Source organism: Ahaetulla prasina, chromosome 13 (genome assembly GCF_028640845.1).
Source record: "Ahaetulla prasina isolate Xishuangbanna chromosome 13, ASM2864084v1, whole genome shotgun sequence".
Lineage (NCBI taxonomy): Eukaryota > Metazoa > Chordata > Lepidosauria > Squamata > Colubridae > Ahaetulla > Ahaetulla prasina.
The window spans coordinates 11,122,908-11,143,659 of NC_080551.1; the positions used below are offsets into that span (position 1 = coordinate 11,122,908).

The 20,752-nt window shown below is 42.6% G+C and overlaps 1 protein-coding gene across 1 annotated transcript in view; it reads right to left on the bottom strand.

The window, feature by feature from the left end:
• PCSK6 (proprotein convertase subtilisin/kexin type 6) overlaps positions 1 to 20,752 on the bottom strand; it is a 157,090-nt gene that overhangs the window by 52,204 nt on the left and 84,134 nt on the right. Inside the window, exons 7-10 of the mRNA XM_058156640.1 lie at positions 18,098 to 18,270; positions 14,923 to 15,135; positions 13,342 to 13,442; positions 8,606 to 8,709 (exon numbers count right to left, since the gene is read on the bottom strand). Of these exons, the coding sequence (XP_058012623.1) occupies positions 8,606 to 8,709; positions 13,342 to 13,442; positions 14,923 to 15,135; positions 18,098 to 18,270 (591 nt within the window). The remainder of the gene's footprint in view (positions 1 to 8,605; positions 8,710 to 13,341; positions 13,443 to 14,922; positions 15,136 to 18,097; positions 18,271 to 20,752) is intronic.

Consider the following 20,752-nt stretch of genomic DNA (forward strand, 5'->3'; position numbering starts at 1 on the left):
CACTATATATATACCTCAGAAAACATATATATATATATATATATATTTTCTGAGGTTTTCGCGGGTGTTTGTATGTAGGTCTTTGGTTATTCGGGTTTTCTCCCGTGTAAAATTGGAAGTGTCTTGGCGACGTTTTGACGAAGTCTCATTCGTCATCTTCAGGCTTCAGCTTCGTGCTTCTGGGAGCAATGTGTGATTGCAGCTGTTTCTTCCTTTTTAACTGCTAGTGGGGGTTTGAACTGATTGGGTGGGAACTTGGCTGTGCTCTGATTGGATGGGGTTTTTTTGTGCTCTGATTGGATGGGGGTGATTGGCAGCTCACCAGCTCAAATCCCCCTGCAACTCAGACTAATCTGAGCACAACCAAGCCCCAACCCAAACAGGACACACCCCCAGCCAATCAGAGCACAAAAAAAACCCAGCCAATCAGAGCACAGCCAAGCTCCCACCCAATCAGTTCAAACCCCCACTAGCAGTTAAAAAGGAAGAAACAGCTGCAATCACACATTGCTCCCAGAAGCACGAAGCTGAAGCCTGAAGATGACGAATGAGACTTCGTCGAAACGTCGCCAAGACACTTCCAATTTTATGCGAATAATCCGAATAATCAAAGACCTACATATATATATATATGACCATATGAATATAACGCCAGGTGACTAGTAATTGGAGATGTTGTTATTGTTGTTGCTGTTACTTCTGGACAGCTGAGCTGACTGCTATCATTTATTCTGCATGTTCATATACTGAACGAGTCAGCAATTCTTAAACATGTCTCATCTAGATATGCTGGAACCCCAACTGCTTAAATTCTCTGCCAAAGCCAAAATCCAGTAGTGAACTAGAAGCAGAGAAATCCAGGTTCTAATCTAGACTGCCCTTAACTACAGAAACTCCTCGGATGACTTTGGGGCAGTTCCAGCCCCTCAACTCAACAGCCAGTTTGGTGTAAAGATGAAGGTGCTAGACCAGATGTAGCATAACCCAAGTTCTACTCCACCTTCAGCTACCAAAACTGGGTCACTTTGTTTGTCCTTCTCTCTTAGGTCAACCTACTTCCAAGGATTGTGGTGGTGAGGGAAAAGCAGCTCTCACACTGTGCTTAGATACATAGCAAATAATTAGAAACTTTCCATGTTGGAAAAACTATGCTGAGCTAGAAACTGTAGAAATTATCGTGAATCTGGAAAACACCAGCTTGCGTAAAACTAGAATAGTATAATAATAACCTCAACTGGCTCAATTCCGTTGCTTAAACTGAATCCATGTCTTGTTTTGGTCATGTTTCTTTATGTTAAAGATAAACAAATGTCAAAAAAAAAAAAAACCCTGGAGAATTTTCATTTTTTTTTGTAACCCAACATAGCACAATCATGCCTATCATATCCATTAGAAAACATTTGCAACGTTCTTTCCTGGGCACCCATAACCCAGCTCCCTATCTGCGTGTATGTACAGGCACATCTGCTTCCATTTGTCATAGAAAAATCCAGGAGCAACTGGCTATTCTTGTTTGGAAGCCTGCAATAGTTTTACTAAAGGATTACTGTAAAGTCGCTCTAAAATAAACACAGGAGGCAGAAGGTAATTTTGACAACAGCTTCTTCTGAACCTGGACAGTGTCAAGGTTCCAGCAAAAAAAAAACCCTAAAGCCTAAGAAAAAACAAAAAGAGAGAGAGGGGGTGGGGGAAAACAGGAATTTCTCAGATTGAATTAGAGAAATCAATTCGGTGAAAGTTAAGCCATCTCCCGAATGCTATTTTTGCCTAAGATTTTTGCCTGCTGAAACAGACGGGTGCTTGTAAATATCCCCCGATTAAAGCTGGGCTCTAAGAGGATTAGCAGTCCTCAGAAGGATGATGGATCGTTTTTTTTTTCTTTTCTTGGTAGGTCTACAACATATCACAAATGCTTAAGAGACCTCTGGCTGCAAAAAACAAACAAACAAAAAAAAAACCCCACACCTGTGAGGATTCCGAGTTGGCCTTCTAGTTCCCGAAACATTAGCAGGATAGGGGAGAAGGGGAGTGCTATTCTAATCAGAAGCCTCCAAGGGATTCAAGATTGTGAGCCTGAGATTTAGGGTGAAATACAAATGAGTCAACACACTGTAAGTGCCGGGGAGTAAAAAGGGGGAGTTGGTTCGACCAACTTCTTCTCATCAGAAACGCACTTACTCTATGATGCTCTTTATGCACAGAGCATAAAGTGTTCCAATATCTCAGGGGCTGCCACAAAGAAGAGGGAGTCAAGCTAAGACCCTGAGGGCAGGACAAGAAGCAATGGGTGGAAACTAATCAAGGAAAGAAGCAACTTAGAACTAAGGAGAAATCTCCTGACAGTTAGAACAATTAATTAGTGGAACAACTTGTGAATGCTCCAACACTGGAAGTTTTTAAGAAGAGATTGAACAAACGTTTGTCTGAAGTGGTGTAGAGTTTCCTGCCTAAGCAGGGGGTTGGACTAGAAGACCTCCAAGGTCCCTTCCCACTCTGTTATTCTGTTCTGTTTAGAGATGCAGCAGTAAAAACTTTTGCAATTTCTTCAGCTGGCTTTAAACCCAAAGGGAGACACTTAGAGACCCCCTCAAAAGGCTTTTGTTACAGCCTTCTGTAACCAGAAGTTCCCATCAAAGCGTAATTTCTAAAGTCACGGAGAGAAATCTTATTGAATGCACAGAGAGCAGTCAGACTAATGACATGTTTTCCATTCACTGTAATTTTATTTAAATGTAGGCTTAGAGTTAATTATGGGTCATTCTGTTTTTCTCCCGACTGCAGTTTTTGGAATTGAATACTCCTGCTTTAAAGAGTCAAAACAAATAAGAAGCAACGTATATTCTCTGTTGTGGTGCCTGCCTTCTGGAATAAGGTTCCCCTCCCCCCCAAGATCCAGATGTCTCCTACCCCTGTTGACATTCCAGAAGTCCTAAAAGATCTGGTTGTTCTCCCAGACTTTTGGGTAGGTTGGATGGAACCCCATTGTTAAATATGTTTGCCATATGTCACATGTGTTTGGATATAATAATCCATATTTGCCATGTTGTTTATTTCCCTTATGTTCCTATTTTTTGTGTTGTTTTTTTTATAATGTGAGCCTGCAGTCAAGTACGCTGAAGTTAAATAAATTATATACTGGGTTTATTCTCCATTGCAAAGACATCCTAGAGCAGGGGTCTCCAACCTTGGCAACTTTAAGACCTGTGGACTTCAACTCCTTGTGGACTTGTGGACTTCAAGCAAAGCTGGCTGAGGAAATCTAGGAGTTGAAGTCCACAAGTCTTAAAGTTGCCAAGGTTGGAGACACCTGATCTAGTCCAACCCTCTGCTAAAGGAGGAGACCCTTCCAGAATTACAGAGTAACAAGACTTTGCTGGCTGAGGAACTCTGGGAGTTGAAGTCCACAAGTCTTAAAGTTGCCAAGGTTGGAGACCCTTGTCCTAGAGTTCAAAAAAAGTAGAATTAACCAATCCAGTGGGTAGGATTCATCCGGTACTGTCCGGTTCAGACAAACCATAGTGTTGACTATGGGAGGCTCTGCCTACTCGCCTGGATGTAATAATAATAATGTTATCATTGTTATTATTATTATTATTACATCCGGGTGAGTAGGCAGAGCCTCCCATAGTCAACACTACCGGTTTGTCCGAACCGGACAGAACCGGATGAATCCTACCCACTGATTGGTTAATTCTACTTTCTTTGAAATGTATGATGTAATGCGCAAAGGCTGTGCGCGCTCACATTTGCGAACCACTAGGGAAGGTAAGTGAATCCCACCTCTGAACCAATTGTGTTAGAACTCTGGATGGCCCAGAATTCCTTTCAAATCTATTTCAGCAAAATCATCTACAACTGACCAGGAAGATAATTCTTCGGGCGGCGGGGGAGGGGGGGGGCGTCACGCTGCTAAAATACCATTCTATAAATTAGCATCTTCCTAATTTGTGCTCATAACATTAGAAGCAAATTGGCACTTCTTTACAGGCAATGTTTTTCTTCTTCCATTAGCTTTTCTACTTCCATTCCTTTTTTCCCTTCTTCCTGATGATCACTTATGTACAGAAATGGAGCAGTCTTCTTGCGGAAGCTGCGTTTTCTCTATTTTGGGAGTTTGTAAGAAGATATTAGATAACCACTTTTCAAGGATAGTTTAATTCCCTTTGAAGAGGGTTTGACTAGAAGACTTCCAAGGTCCCTTCCACTTTGTTCTAAGAGCAATGAAGTGGGTAATCCTTAGGATTGCTTCCAACTCTACAATTTTGTAATTCTATGTCTCTTAAACCACTGAAAGTTGTTTACATTGGTTGTAAACATGAACGTTTTTGAAGAAATAGGGGGAAAAAATCACCTCGAATTGTTTCACAATAAATCTTGCTTTGGGTTTATTGTTCCAACTTCCAAAGATTTGTAAGAAACCGAACTGATTCCTGTTATTAGTAGCCAGGCTTGTTATTACAAAACCCTGGGAAATTACAATACTTATTTCATAGCCTCAGCAGCGCTTAAAATGAGTTACAAACTACTTTTAATGCAACAAAGAGCTCTAAAAAAAACCCCAGTTGTGTTCTACGGTGAAGGTTATGTTTATTCAAATCTGGTTGCTATTCAAATAGATATTATTACTATTTCCCCAATAAACAACTTTCAGAGGTTACTGATGCGCTTGGTGGATCTAGGACCTAAAATAATAAAATTGCTTCTGGCAGAACATTTGAATATGGATGCATTTAAAAAAAAAGATTGCATATCTATTACATATGGAGTTAGATATACAGGTTGTCCTTGATTTACGACTACAATTGAGCCCAAAAACTTATGTTGCTAAGGGAAACGTTTGTTAAGTGAGTTTTGCCCCCATTTTAGGACCTTTCTTGCCAAAGTTGTTAACTGAATCACTGCGGTTGTTACATTAGCAACGCGGTTGTTAAGTGAATCTCGCTTCCCAACTGACTTTGCTTGTCAGAAAGTCTCAAAGGGGGATCACATGACCTGGGAACACCACAACCATCATAAATATGAGTCAGTGGCCAAGGGTCTGAATTTTGATCATGTGACCATGGAGATGCTGCAATGGTTGTAAATCAGTGGTGGGTTGCTATCGGTTCAACCCGGATCGGACGAACCAGTAGCGGCGGCTTGGAGGCTCCGCCCACTTGCCCGGATGCTTCTGTGCATGTGCGCACGAGCGAACTGGTAGCAAACTAAATTGAAACCCACTACGGTTGTAAATGTGAAAAAACAGCCCTAAGTCACATTTTCAGTGCTGTGGTAACTTTGGACGGCCATTAAATGAGCTGTTGTAAGTCGGCAGCCACCTGTATGTGTGAGTAGTAACTATGTCATCAAAGTTTTATTCTGATTCTCTCTCCTTTGACTCTGGGGAAGGGGAAGGGTCCCGTTTTAGATTTATTTTTAGTTTTTTTTTTTTTAAATCATCTTGTCTTTTTTGCTTTCTTACTTCAAGTGGAAAAAGCAATCCATCCCATCCATCAAAGCAAAGCAAAAAGAGATCATGCCCCTCCCTCCTCCAGTGAGTCACCATTATGCGCTATGTGGTTAGAATTCCCTTCTGCAACCAAAAAAATGTAGTTTAATAAGATTGTCGCAGGAGGGGAGAATTGGATCAGGGCATCTGTGCTGAAATAGCTGGCTGGGAAGTCTTTTCGCCTAAAGAAAAAAAATATATCCCTGTGTGTTCCTGGCCTCAGGAAAGCCCAAACAGCCCCCCCCCTTACACACACACACACACACACACACATACACACATGCACACACTCCAGGAGTGCTATTAGGAGCTTTGGAAATAACAGTGGGATTCCGTTGGTCCTTCAATGTTTTCTTTTATGGTGTAAGAATACGGTTCTGCCTTGCGTGAATGAATCAAACTGTTCTTCAACTTCATTTCCTTTCCCCGTCTCCTATGATTTCCTTAAGAAATGCACAGCTATGTGCTTTCAGCTTTCCACACCTCCTCCCTTCAAATTACTGACCCACATTACATTGATCATTTCTGAAGATTTGTAGACCATCTTTCCTTCAGGAGATAAAGGTAGACTGCCTGCCTGCCTGCCTGCCTGCCTTCCTTCTTTTTTTAAAAAATTTCTTTTTGTCACAACAGTATGCACAAACAATTGTCATAGATAGAATAACATATTTTGAAGAAAATATATACATATATGTAAAAAATATGCATCAACTATATCAAATTGATATGATAAAGGGAACAATAGGACAGGAACGGTAGGCACTTTTGTGCTTTTATGCACGCTCCTTCCTTCCTTCCTTCCTTCCTTCCTTCCTTCCTTCCTTCCTTCCTTCCTTCCTTCCTTCCTTCCTTCCTTCCTTCCTTCCTTCCTTCCTTCCCTTCTTAGATATTTTTCCAGAACCAACTGTGAAGATTGGTTGTGTTGAGACAGAGTGAGGACTCGGAATCATCCGGGCAACTTCTGGGGTTAGATTCAAACACAGGTTTCCCTTTGCCACTATATATCATATTTTTCGGAGTATAAGACACACCGGAGTATAAGATGCAGCGTAGTTTTGGGGGAGGAAAATAGGGGGGGGAGGAAATCTGCCTACCAGGTATTCATCTGGTCAGCTTCAGCACATTAGTTTACTGGTTTTTATCCCCTGCTTGGGGATAAAAAAACAGCTTCTAAGGCACCGCCGAGTGGAAGCAGCAATGAGAAGAGCAGGCAAAGCACGGGGAGATCACTTCACTCGCTAGTGCCTCAGCACCTCATTAGGGCTGAAAAAAAGCTTCTAAAGAACATCTGAGAGTCGGAGCAAAGCATAGAGAGTTCACTCGCTAGCTCTGCGGAGAATGGAGGGAGCAGGCAAAGCTGGGAAGATCTGGAGGGAGCAGGCAAAGCTGGGAAGATCGCGCAAAGCTGGGAAGATCTGGAGGGAGCAGGGAAAGCTGGGAAGATCGCTTCACTCACTAGCACCTCGTTAGCGCCTCATTAGAGCTGAAACAAAGCTTTGAAAAAGCTACATTCCAAGTATAAGACGCACCCAAATTTTCAGCCTCTTTTAGGGGGGGGAAAGATGTGTCTTACACTCCGAAAAATACGGTAGTCTCAACTTACGACCATATTTTTTTGTGTTGTTGCTAAGCAAGGCGTTTCTTAAGTAACTTGGGCCTATTTTTACGACCTCTGTTGTCATGTTGTGAAGTGGATCACGGCAACTCTCAGGCATATCATACAGCGGGTAAGCAAATCTGGCTGCCCCCTTTGGCTTTGCCTGTCAGAAGGCAGCTGGGAAGACCAGAAATGGTGATCATATAACTATGGAATGCAGATGTGCGGTAAGTACATGTTGGTTGCCAATCACTATCACTTGACTGTGGGAATGCTGCGACAAGGATTGGTTGTATCTCACTTTTTTCAGTGCCGCTATAACTTCAAACTGCTAGTAAAATGAACAGCTGAGCAGAGGAGCAGCACTCAGTAAATTAGAGGGCAATCTATGGAGATTCTCAGTCATCCAAGTTGTCCCAGATGTTTCACTTCTCATGCAAGAAGCTTCTTCAGCTCTGAAGAAGCTTCCTGGATGAGAAGCGAAATGTCTTCAAAGAAAGACATTTCTTTGTCCAGCTGCCTCTTGAAAAAGCATCTTTGGGATTAGAGGGCAAAAAATGAATTTAAGAAGCAGGCTCATTTAAAAGAAGGAAGGAAGGGAAGAAGAAAGAGCATTTAGACTTATATACCACTTTACAGTGCTTTTACAGCCCTCTCTAAGCGGTTTAGAGTCAGCCTCTTGCCCCCAACAATCTGGCTCCTCACTTTACTGACTTCAGAAGGATGGAAGGCTGAGCCAACCTTGAGTCTGCTGAGATTCGAACTGCCAAATTGCAGGTAGCCGGCACTTAGCAGAAGTAGCCTGCAGTACTGCACTCTAACCGCCACTGTGCCACCGAGGCTCATGTGTTGTGTCTTGCCCTCTCTCACCGCAGCCGGGGTCTTCTTATCTGCTTCTGAATGCTGAAGAATGTCCTAGTATGCCTCCCGGCCCCAGCCCTGGCTCCATGCCCAGACAGGCTGAAGAGGAAGAAATACCTCCAGCCCCCAGCTCTGGCTCCATGCCCAGGCAAACGGAGCAACTAGACCCCTCCCCCTCCTCCACAGCATGTGAGCCTGAGGAAGGTCTATTACCAACAGCTGCCGACTGGAGTGACCCTCGCGTCAGAAGACTTGATAGGCGGAGGCAACAGAAGGAAGGGAGGGGCAGGCCTGGATAAGTGCTGAGTCATGGAGCCACACCCCATGGCCTATATAAAGGATCTGCTTTCTGGAATTCTCTGAGTCAGGCAAAGTCTAAACATATCTTGCTGAAGTCACTTTCTGGTCTCCTGCCTGCCCTGAGGACTTTGCTAGGACTTTGGCAGAGCTGCAGAGGCACACCTGATTCGGATTTCCCTGACCCGGCCATCAGCGGAGGAGTGGGACACGACATCATGTTATCTTGGCTCCCCTAAGCCTTCTCCTTGTAGGCCAAACGCGCCGAATTCCTACAGACTCCCTGTCAAATAGCGGAATGGACATTTTTCTTTCCCTTTTTGCTAAAGGAAACCAAACTCCACCCAGCCCAGAGATCTCACCTCGCCGTCCAGCTCCATTTGTTTTCCAGTCAGGAGCCAAGAGATGAACCGGTCGGGATGTTTTCACAAGCAAGTGTTGCACATCTCGCCACGTCAGCAAAGGGCTAAAAAAAAACACAGAAGGAAAGACAGAGAAATATATATATATATATTTGTTTTCGTAGGGTTTCACAGGTATAGGTATGTAGGTCTTGGCATTTTCGGGTCTTTTCCCGTGTAAGGTTGAGAGTATCTTGGCGACGTTTCGACGAGGTCTCACTCATCATCTTCAGGCTGGTGTCTTGGGCTTCGTGAAGCACGAAGCCCAAGACACCAGCTTGAAGATGATGAGTGAGACCTCGTCGAAACGTCGCCAAGATACTCTCAACCTTACACGGAAAAAAACCTGAAAATGCCAAGACCTACATATGTGTGTGTGTGTGTGTGTGTGTGTGTGTGTAGGTCTTTGGTTATTCGGGTTTTCTCCTGTGTAAAATTGGAGGTGTCTTGGCGACGTTTTGACGAAATCCCATTCGTCATCTTCAGGCTAAGTGTTTACAGCTTCGTGCTTGTAGGAGAAAACCTCAGAAAACATATATATATATATATATATATATATATGTATATATATATATATATATATATATATAGAGAGAGAGAGAGAGAGAGAGAGAGAGAGAGAGAGAGAGAGAGGTAGCATTCATATCATGCCTTGCAGATTCTACATCTGCAAAGGATTCCGCCAAAGAGAAGCACCGGGGCAGAAATATTATTCAATTTCAGCCAATAGCTATCTAATAGCTTCTGGCCAGTGAGCTGAGAAACAACTTTTCTGCAGCTAGGCTGGAGTCCTGATTACAGAGGAATAAAAACAGTCCTGAGACAGCAGAATGGCTTGCATCACAGGTAGAGTGCATTCTCCCATCCTAAATCTTCCTCTTATATAAAAGAAATGCTCTAGTGGGTTTTTTGTGTTTGTTCGTGTTTTGTTTTGTTTTTTTTAAAGGAAAGAAATCTGACAAAAGCACAAGCCGACAAACTAGTTTTCTATTTGTAGGGAAGTCAGTAGAAAACCGAGACACTCAAAAAGCTTTGGCTGCCCACCGCAGATGGGATCACGTATGAAATGCTGCATAGTTTCTTTGAGCAGGAACGCTGATTTGTGGCAAATAAACATGCAAACGGCCACTGAAGAGCATTACATCGCAGCCACGTTCACAACAAGCTCAGGGGTAACTCTGAGAGGACTTCAAGAATCCGTTCATCCATCACTTCTTGAAGGTGGCTGCAGATTCATAATTTCAAGGAGGGTTGGTACAAAACATCTAAAAAGGGCCCCCCTTCCCCCCTCCCCCTCCCTCCCTCTCTGTCTCAAGCTGTCTCTGTCAAGCTGGTATATGAACAGGAAGCTAGGCCACGGATCAATGAAATAAGCAAGCAAACAATAAGCCAAGCACTGGATTGCAAAACCGATCCTTTTCAGCCAACTAATGGCTAAACATGACGAGGACTAATTTGGACTTCAGCAAACTCTTCAAAGTGACAGCAGATAAACTATGAGTTCAGAAGGTGTTGAATAAGTGGACATAAAAACCAAAATCTACTTGGTTGGATAGGATGGGTGTGCTGCAGGTTCGTTGGTTCATTTGTTTGTTCCTTCCTTCCTTCTTCCCTTCCTCCTTCTCTCCCTGTTATTACCCCCTCCTCTCTGTCCTTCCTTCCTCCCCCTCCCTCCCTCCCTTCCTGTTATTACCTTTTCCCTTCCTCTGTTCTTCCTTCTTTCCTTCCCTCCATCCTCCCTTCCTTCCTGTTATTACGTTTTCCCTTCCTCTGTTCTTCCTTCCTTCCTTCCTTCCTTCCTTCCTTCCTTCCTTCCTTCCTTCCTTCCTTCCTGTTATTACCTTTTCCCTTCCTCTGTTCTTCCTTCCTTCCTTCCCACTCTCCCTCCCTTCCTTCCTGTTATTACCTTTTCCCTTCCTCTGTTCTTCCTTCCTTCCTTCCTTCCTTCCTTCCTTCCTTCCTTCCTTCCTTCCTTCCTTCCTTCCTTCCTTCTTTCCTCCCTCCCTCCCTCCCTCTTAACAATCTCTAAATGCTGCCATTATTGGAATCTAGGGAGCTCACTTTCTCCATAGCTACCCCCGCCCTATGGAACACCCTTCCCCCTGAGACCTGGCAAGCCCCCAACTTCCTTGCTTCTGGAAAATCTTGAAACACCTGGCTGTTCACACAGGCATTTGGGTAATGTTAGCCTGGAGCTCGGTCAGGTGTTACTTTGATATGATGCGGAGTGTTGCCCCAGGGTGCTGTAGCTTTTTATTGTGATTCTTTGGAGTTCTTTGCTGGTTTTATTATTTCATGAGCCACACAGGGTTGTGGTTGGAATATGGGCAGCTATATAAGTCTTTTAAGACTAATAAATAAAATAATACCTGGGCGGGGGGGATGCTGTTTTAGCTACTGCATTTCCCCTAAGATGCTTATGCCGTGCAGGCATTTCTTAAAGTGTCTCGTATGCACCTATGTATTACGTACATAAATACATAAATAGGAGTTTTTAATAATCTGAGCAATTAAGAATAAAATGTCAGTTGATTTTCCCTCTGGCAAAAAAAAGAAGAAGAAGGAAACATTTAACATGCAACATTGCTGTAACGTATTTGTGATCGAGTATTTAATGCAGCGTTTTATATCAAAGGTCTAAACAACTCCAACATTTGTAGACCTAGCTTCCCCCTATCTTATTTGCAAGCCAATCTGGGACTCCCCTGTGCATCCTAGCCGCGCATCAAGTTTTGAAATTTCCAATCTGAAAACCCAAGATGCCAGTGCTTGTGCTTATACTTGTGAGACAATTCCATCTCTTCCATCATAATAATGGGAGGGGGAAAAAAATTTCCCATCTTCAATATAATAACGTGAAACAAACAAATAAATGAACCCATCTCTGCCACTGTGAGTCACAGCAATTAACAATGCATTAGCACTGAATGCCAAAGTCACAGCATGGAAGTATTAAAAGCAGTCGGCAGAGATAGCTTGGAGGATCATTCTCTCTCTCTCCCACCCCCCTTCTTCTTGAAAATAAAACACAAGGTGAAAAAGTTTGAGGCTAAACAAAAGCGGCCAACTTCAATATAATCATGGAAACTCATTTTCCATGGAAAATGTGAGAGACAAGACAGTCTTACCCCAGGTTTCCAAGGGTTCCCCAAAAGCTTATCTATGCTTCATGAGTTTCTCAGCCAAGAAAAGAAACAGCAGGTAGACAAACATTTTGAGTTATATAGTTCAATACATTCCATTGTGACTGGTTAATGTCCCACAGCAGGAAAGGCGTGCACCAAAACATCGAGAAACATTTAAAACTAGCCCAGATCTCTAAAGGTGTCATCAGTCTCATCCAAAATCCCATGCAAAGACTCGAGATTTTAAAAGCTCATGGGGCTTTGCCCGTTTTTATTTATTTAAGAAACGGCTTATATTTAATTTGGATATCCACGGTGCGTGTCAGCCCTGCAGGAAACCACCTTCTTCAGCCTGGTGTTTTCCAAATGTAGTGGATTTCAATTTCCAGAAATCTGAGAATTGTATTCCTGTAGTGTCAGGCTTCCTTAGAAAATATAAAGCACAAACTTAGTCCGGGCAAACCTCTTTAATTCATACGGCTGTAAATTATTGTCATTCCCAGTCCGAACAGGCTTATCAAACAGTCTTGCAGGGGAGTGTTTACAAACACCCACCTTATCTCCCTTGGAATGCTGCCAGGGAACTAATTGCCACACGCAGGACAAAGCCAAACTTAGCACAGAGTCAAACAGAACTTTTCCACAGCTTTTACAGATGAACTGCTTCCTGAAAAAGCTCACGTCCTGTTCGCTTCTCTTTTATGTCTTATGGGAGGGGCCAATCATCTCCAAGCCTTACTCCCCAGTTGATCCTGTTTTCTTAATTGTTCCAGTCTCCTGGCAGCTCTGCGCATGCACACACTGGAGACAGGCTCACGCTGTTCTTCTGCCTTGCTGATGTCAGACTCCAGAGGCAGCAAAGAACTACCAGATGGCCTTGGCCCTCTCTCTGCCTCCGACTCAGAGCCATTGTCCGAGCCTTCCCCAGACTCCAGGACTGGCCCACGTTCCTCCCCAACTTCCTCACTCTCCGAATCTGTTGCCAGCTCTGCTAGCCACCAGCAGGCCACAACATCAGGTTGGAGAAAAACCATCACTACTATCTTGAAACAAGACTCTTATGTCTTCCTCTTAAGACTTCAAAGACAAATTCACAGAGAAGGCTATGAGCAAATATGAGTATCTGCTGTATCTATCCAGATGACAGAGTGCATTTCTTTGAATATCAGAGGCTACGGAGCAACCAAAGAAAGAAATTGGTTTGGCCTTTGCAGAAAACAACACACTCAAATGGAAAAAAAACCCAAACCAACACAGAATGGCAGAGAACATGTTCTAAAACAGGGGTCTCCAACCTTAGTAACTTTAAGGTTTGTGGACTTGAACTCCCAGAGTTTCTCAGCCAGCTTTGCTGGCTGAGAAACTCTGGGAGTTGAAGTCCACAAGCCTTAAAGTTATTAAGGTTGGAGATCCCTGTTCTAAAATGTTTATAGGAAACCAGCTCTGTAGATTTCTCTACCACTCAGAATGTTTTCAGCAGTTACATACAAGACTGGATTAGCATAATGTGTTCTTGGACTATTCTCCCTTTAACAAATAATGTTTACCCAAGAAGGTGAATTGAATTCTTACTTGGCTTCCAAAGCTAGAGCAATGATTCCGGCTACCATGGGGGCAGAAACGGAAGTCCCTGTGTGGCCATCTGTGCAATGCTTCTTCAGATCGGTGGTCACCTAAGAAGAAAGTTACTGTAACTATCAGCTGAGCTGGAAATGGAGAAACGACATTCAAATCACATTGCGTAGCCCAGATTTTGTGCAACCATAAATGGCCAGGATCAAGAAGATACCCAATGGCTCTTTGGCTTCCAATAGTAGGTCTTCTCATTCATTCTTCTTTTTTAAAAAAAAACAAAACATGAGGCAAATCAGATAATCTGAGCTGCTCTAACCTCTTCCAAACAAGAGGTTTAGTAGGGCTGGGTCTCCACAGAACATAAACGTTGAGAAAAAAAAATATCAGAGCTAGTCCTTTCCTCTGTGATCTATCTGTCAACAAGGAAAGCTGTCTAACCTGGACCTGAGTAATAAACAAAATGAATTATCCTTAAGCGGTTATGGAGTCTAGGAAGCATGGTGACTCCATAGTCTTGTGTAAAATATTTTCACTGAATTTTGACTTCCCACAACAAAGGCAATGTTACTAGGGTTATTATGCAATTTAACTCATCAAGGTGATCTGTATTGCTTCTATAGTCATTCACTGGCTTGAAGATATGATCACAAAGGTCATTTATGTAAAGTATAAAGAGAGTTGGTCCTAGAACGCTGCTTTGGGGGACACTGCTGTTAACAGGTGTAGGATTTGATAGCGCGCTCCCTATTTTGACCACTTGTTGCCTCTTTGGCAGGAACACAGCTATCCAATTATGCAGGGGTCCAGAAATGCCATACGATTTTAGTTTTAGGAGTAGTTTGTCATGTACCACTGAATCAAAGGCTTTACAGAAGTCTATGTAAATTGCATCTATTGCTTTGCCCTGATCGAGTTGTATAGACCATACGTTTTTGTAGCGTAGGTGTTGCAGATTACAGGATATTTTTTTCCTGAAACCAAATTGTTTGTTAGAGAGTAGGTTGTTTATCTCTAAGGAGAGGGTAATGGATTGGTTATTGATTGATTCCATGACCTTGCAGGCGATGCAACATAAAGAGATTGGTCTGTAATTTTCAACTAGGCTGGGGTCTCCCTTTTCGAAGAAAGGGATGACCGTGGCTAGTGACCATAGGTTGGGCAAGGAGCTAGTCCTGAAAGATTTTTCAATGATTATGCTTAGAGGTTCTGCTATGGCAGTGGACAGCTTTTTTAAGAAGTAGGCACATAATCCATCAGGTCCAATAGATAGAGATGGCTTTAGACTGCGTAGTGCCTTTTCAACGTTATCTTCTGTAAAATCGATACGTATTAGATCGTTGTAATTATCTGTGGTATGACTAGGAAATATTGGGCATGAGCCATTGCTGTTCACAAAAACTGAGCTGAAGAATGTGTCTACCCAACGCCCATGCAGAAGCTTTTTCTATTACTGGACAGTCCACGTAATGTCACATAAACAATGCAAAGTTTCATTCGTTACAAGCAGGGGACCTCATGGCTTTGCCAAACGGAAGCCAAGCGAAGTCCTGCTTCAAAGTTTTTACCCTGTTTACTTACAATCTGCCGCTCGTAAAAGGCCCCACTGCTGTATGTTGTGGCAAGGGTAGAGGCGCACTCCTCCAAATACCATGGCTTGTTCCCGTTCTCGGTGGTGCTGCTAACAGAGACTGTGTAGATGCTGTTGGTGTATCCATCGCAGGAACAATGGTCCCCTTCTCGGCCACCGTTTCCAGAAGCCCAGACAAAAATAGAACCCCGTCCTCTACGACCCTAGGCATGGGGGGAGGGGGAGAAAAAGGGTTGGAAAAGGAACTGACACTTTAGTTAAATTACTCTACTGTCTATGAATGTTTATGAACAACATTCATTGAATTTAACCTCCGCCCAGTTTTATTCACAGGAGATAACTCGTGTGAATTCTCAATATCACCATGGTGGAACAAATACATATGACCGAACATAAAGCATTTTGCAAAGGGACTTTTACCTGCCAAAGGGAACGTTTGGAGACCCTACAGGAAGTCCTCAAGTTATGGCCACAATTCAGCCCAAAGTGGATGTTGCTAAGCGAAATGTTTGTGGAATTGCAGAAAAGCCCCATTTTACGAACTTTTCTTGCCAGAGTTGTTATGTGAATCATCACATTTGTTAAGTTAGCCACACGGTTGTTAAGTGACTTCGGACTCCCCATTGATTTTGCTCATCAGATGGTCACAAAAGCAGATTGCATGACCCTGGGACACTGCAACCATCATAAATACATGCATTACTTGCCCAGGGTCTGAATTTTGATCATGTGACCATGGGGAGGCTGCAAACGTTGTTAAGTGTGAAAAAACGGTCATAAGTCACATTTTGCAATGCAAAAACTTGTAACTTTGAACGGTTACTAAACAAACTGTTGCAAGTCGAGGACTACCTCATCTCAAGCCTTCATCCCATAAGCATTAGTGCACATTTATTTTGCTAGGGTTATGTTATATATATACTAGATAGATAGATAGATAGATAGATAGATAGATAGATAGATAGATAGATAGATAGATAGATAGATAGATAGATAGATAGATGATAGATACAGACAGAAAGACAGACAGACAGACAGATAGATAGATAGATAGATCAGATAGATGATAGATAGATAGATAGATAGATAGATAGATAGATAGATAGATAGATAGATAGATAGATAGATAGATTATAGATAGATAGATGAGACAGACAGATAGATAGATAGATAGATAGATAGATAGATAGATAGATAGATAGATAGATAGATAGATAGATAGATAGATAGATAGATAGATAGATAGATAGATAGATAGATAGATAGATAGATAGATAGATAGATAGATGAGATAGATGATAGATAGATAGATAGATAGATAGATAGATAGATAGATAGATAGATAGATAGATAGATAGATAGATAGATAGATAGATAGATAGATAGAGATAGACATAGATAGATGATAGATACAGACAGACAGACAGACAGATCGATCGATCGATAGATGAGATAGATGATAGATAGATAGATAGATAGATAGATAGATAGATAGATAGACAGACAGATAGATGATAGATAGATAGATAGATAGATAGATAGATAGATAGATAGATAGATAGATAGATAGATAGATAGATAGATAGATAGATAGATAGATAGATAGATAGATAGATAGATAGATAGATAGATGAGCTAGATAGATAGATGATAGGGTTATATATACACAGTACATGTTTGTGTGTATACAGAAATAAAGATCTTGGAGGACTGAGAAGTTGTAGGTGAAACTGAATCTTCCACCCAACCCTTCACTAGAGTTTTCCTGGTCTCGTGCTAAAGGTAGACCACATTCCAAATTCAGAGCAACTAATACAACAAGGCGCACCAGAACAGACTGCAGAAAACCCATACATTTTTGTTCCCGATAGTCATTCATTTGAAGGTTAGGGGAACAGGAAGCATGAGTAAAAAGACATGTCACTTCCTCTTCCTCTACAGCACTAAAGGAACAGAGGGTTGGCCTTTGGGATAGGGAAGGGATGAGTTTATCAGAGGCTTTCAGAATTACGCAGAGAAAGAGAAAAGGCTGAGAAAGAAACACAAGAAATCCTGCCTCGGTTTGATAAGATGGGACAAAGACAAACTTGGACAGGCTTCCAAGACTCCATCATTGGACAGGCTTCCAAGACTCCATTCTGTTGTTGTTATTAGTTGTGACAATGTTCCTCCAGGCCTTCCTGTCCTCTACCATCCCCCAGAGACCATTTAAGCTCACACCTACTGCTTCAGTGACTCCATCCAGCCACCTCGTTCTCTGCCGTCCCCTTCTTCTTTTGCCCTCAATCGTTCCCAGCATTAGGCTCTTCTCCAGTGAGTCCTTCCTTCTCATTAGGTGGCCAAAGTATTTGAGTTTCATCTTCAGGATCTGGCCATCTAAAGAGCAGTCAGGGTTGATCTCCTCTAGAACTGACTGGTTTGTTCACCTTGCAGTCCATCATTCCACCTTATGACAATAAAGAACCTTTTCGGAATACTTCCAGTGCCTGTTCCTCCACTTGGCCTATTTTTGAGGGCTGATAGTAAAGATGTGAGAGATGTGGCTAAACACATCTGGTTGTAGAAAACTGACTAGAGGAGCCACAGACCAAAAAAAAAAAGGAGCAACCCATTTGGATTCCAAATCTGCATTCAAAATTTCAGGAAAGAAATGAGGGAGGTTGCAGGATATTTAGGTCTGGTTCTAAGAAGGTTAAAAATCAATCCATCAAGAGCTGGAAGGGAACTTGGAGGTCTTCTAGCCCAACCCCCTGCTCAAGCAGAAGACCCTATACCATGGCTGTCTTTTTAAAATCCTCTAGCGATGAAGCACCTACAACTTCTGGAGTCCGGCTCTTCCACTGATTAATTGTCCTCACTGTTGGGAAGTTTCTCCTTAATTCCAGGTTGCTTCTCTCCTTGATTAGTTTCCATCCATCGTTTCTTGTCTTGCCTTCTGGTGCTTTGGAAAATAAGTTGACCCTCCCCTCTTCTTTGTGGCAGCCTCTCAAATACTGCTATATATTGATATTATGTAGCTATGTATTTATATGTATTTAGATATATGACTATATCTACGACTCGATCATGCATTGATGCAAAATGGAGAATAGAACCTGAAGAACAGCAATAAAAACCCCCACTGGTGAGAAGAGAAAAAGAGGGGGGTGGGTTTGCTACACAGACCTTTTTAATGCCATGTTCAAATGCTTGCTTGGCCAAAGGACCAGGTCCATCCACCGTGCGGCCATCGTCATCTGGACCCCAACTAGCGCTGTAGACATGGATATAATCTGGCTTGGCACCGATCGCCTTGGCTTCCACCACATCAGTCACATCACCATCTAACATTCGGATGCCTGCAAGGGAAATCCAGGGGAAGGTTTCAAAAACAAAGCACAAAAAGAAATGGGTTTTGGGATGATAGGTGAATCTTTGTACAGGTGCTAAGGACAACCATCAAAGGCTTTCATTCAAAGTGCTGCCCGCAGCAATGGATGGCTCCCTTTGCTTGGAGGGATTGGTTCACTGAGATATCCTAGATAAACTATCTCTTTGGGTAGAATCAATCCACATTGGAATGAATCCTGAACCAGCTGGGGCTTCCGCATTACCTTCGGGATTGGCCTCCAATACAAAGCGTTACGACAGCGCGGACTGGAAGGTTACCAAGCCGTGGATACTCCTATCTGGCCAAATCCACAGCTGCACTGTAATGAGATGGAGCCGTCTCTAAGAGGAGGGGATTGTTTGGTGCATAATTCTGGCACACCGCAGGCAACACCTTGCAGAATAAACAAAGATCGGGGGGGGGGAGGGGAGGAGGGAGGGAGAATGCATTACCAGCCAGAAGGCAGATGGAACATTTGCACAGCAAGGCATAAGTCGGTTATGGGAATATATGGGGTGAATTACTCTCCTCTAGTAATGAGCCTGGACGCTGGTCCAGCAACTAGCCAACAGGGCTCTCCTGGAAATGAATAAAGCAAGAGGCACGGTCCACCAGAAAGTTGGCCGGGTCTCTTCCAAATGAAATGGGAACCAGGCAACAGCTGAGCCTGCTGGATCAGGGCCAAAATTCTCCTTGCATTTATGGTATTTTTAATTTTTTTTATATCTAACAAAATGAAATTCAACAGTGAAAAAAGTAAGGTTCTACATTTAGGCAAAAAAACCCCAAAATGCACAGGTACCGTATATTGGTTCCTTGCTCAATAGTCGTAACTGTGAGAGGGACCTTGGAGTCCTAGTGGACAACCATTTAGATACGAGCCAGCTGTGTGCAGCAGCTGCCAAAAAAGCCAACACAGTTCTGGGCTGCATAAACAGAGGGATAGAATCAAGATCACGTGACGTATTAATACAACTTTATAAGGCCTTGGTAAGACCACAATTAGACTACTGCATTCAGTTTTGGTCGCCACGATGTAAAAAAGATGTGGAGACTCTAGAAAGAGTGCAGAGAAGAACAACAAAGAGGATTAGGGGACTGGAGGCTAAAATGTATGAAGAACGGTTGCAGGAACTGGGTATGTCTAGTTTAATGAAAAGAAGGACTAGGGGAGACATGATAGCAGTGTTCCAATATTTCAGGGGCTGCCACAAAGAAGAGGAAGTCAAGCTATTCTCCAAAGCACCTGAGGGCAGGACAAGAAGCAATGGGTGGAAACTAATCAAGGAGAGAAGCAACTTAGAACTAAGGAGAAATTTCCTGACAGTTAGAACAATTAAACAGTGGAACAACTTGCCTCCAGAAGCTGTGAATGCTCCAACACTGGAAGTTTTTAAGAAGATGTTGGATAACCATTTGTCTGAAGTGATGTAGGGTTTCCTGCTTGAGCAGGGGGTTGGACTACAAGACCTCCAAGGTCCCTTCCAAGTCTGTTGTTGTTGTTGTTATTGTTGTTGTTATTATTATATATATATATAGAGAGAGAATACTTTGGCCACCTAATGAGAAAGAAGGACTCACTGGAGAAGAGCCTAATGCTGGAGAAGATTGAGGGCAAAAGAAGAAGGGGACGACAGAGAACGAGGTGGCTGGATGGAGTGACTGAAGCAGTAGGCATGAGTTTAAATGGTCTCCAGAGGATGGTAGAGGACAGGAAGGCCTGGAGGAATGTTGTCCATGGGGTCGCGATGGGTGGGACACGACTTCGCAACTAACAACAACAAGAAGAGAGAGAAACGCAAGCCAAACTGACATATACTATAATATTAAAAAGGAAGCGCTTAGCCTTGAATGAACAAACGAACAAATAAATATATGTGAACCGGTCTCAAAAAAAAAATTCTAAGCAGCTTGATTCATTCTTTCTATAAATAGAATAGAATAGAATTCTTTATTGGCCAAGTGTGATTGGACACACAAGGAATTTGTCTTGGTGCATACGCTCTCAGTGTATAAAGAGGAAGGACTGATTATTTATCAAAGTTTAGAGGCTTGCCATGGGTGGCAGCACTTTTAGGAGAAAGGGCAGCCAAGGGTAATTTTAGTACACAATATGATTAAGGACAAAGGCCTCTGTTTAGTTTTAAGAGATTTCGTTTTTCTTTCTACACATATCTTTCCTTAACGGAAAAAAAAAAAAAACCCCAAGAGGAAAAGTTAATTACAACTGCAGCTTTATGGTGGATTGCAGTTTTTTTAAAATAAACCCTCTTGAACACTTCCCCGAGCTGGATTCAAACCAGCATTGTGCAGCAGGCTTATTTCTATAATTGTTGCTAGAAGTTCAAGGCCAGACGCTACATTCCTCCGAAGATAATTGGTTGGGTAAAAAAGAAACACGCAAGGCAGGATCAACTCGCCAAACACAAATGCATCTATGTTCACCCATT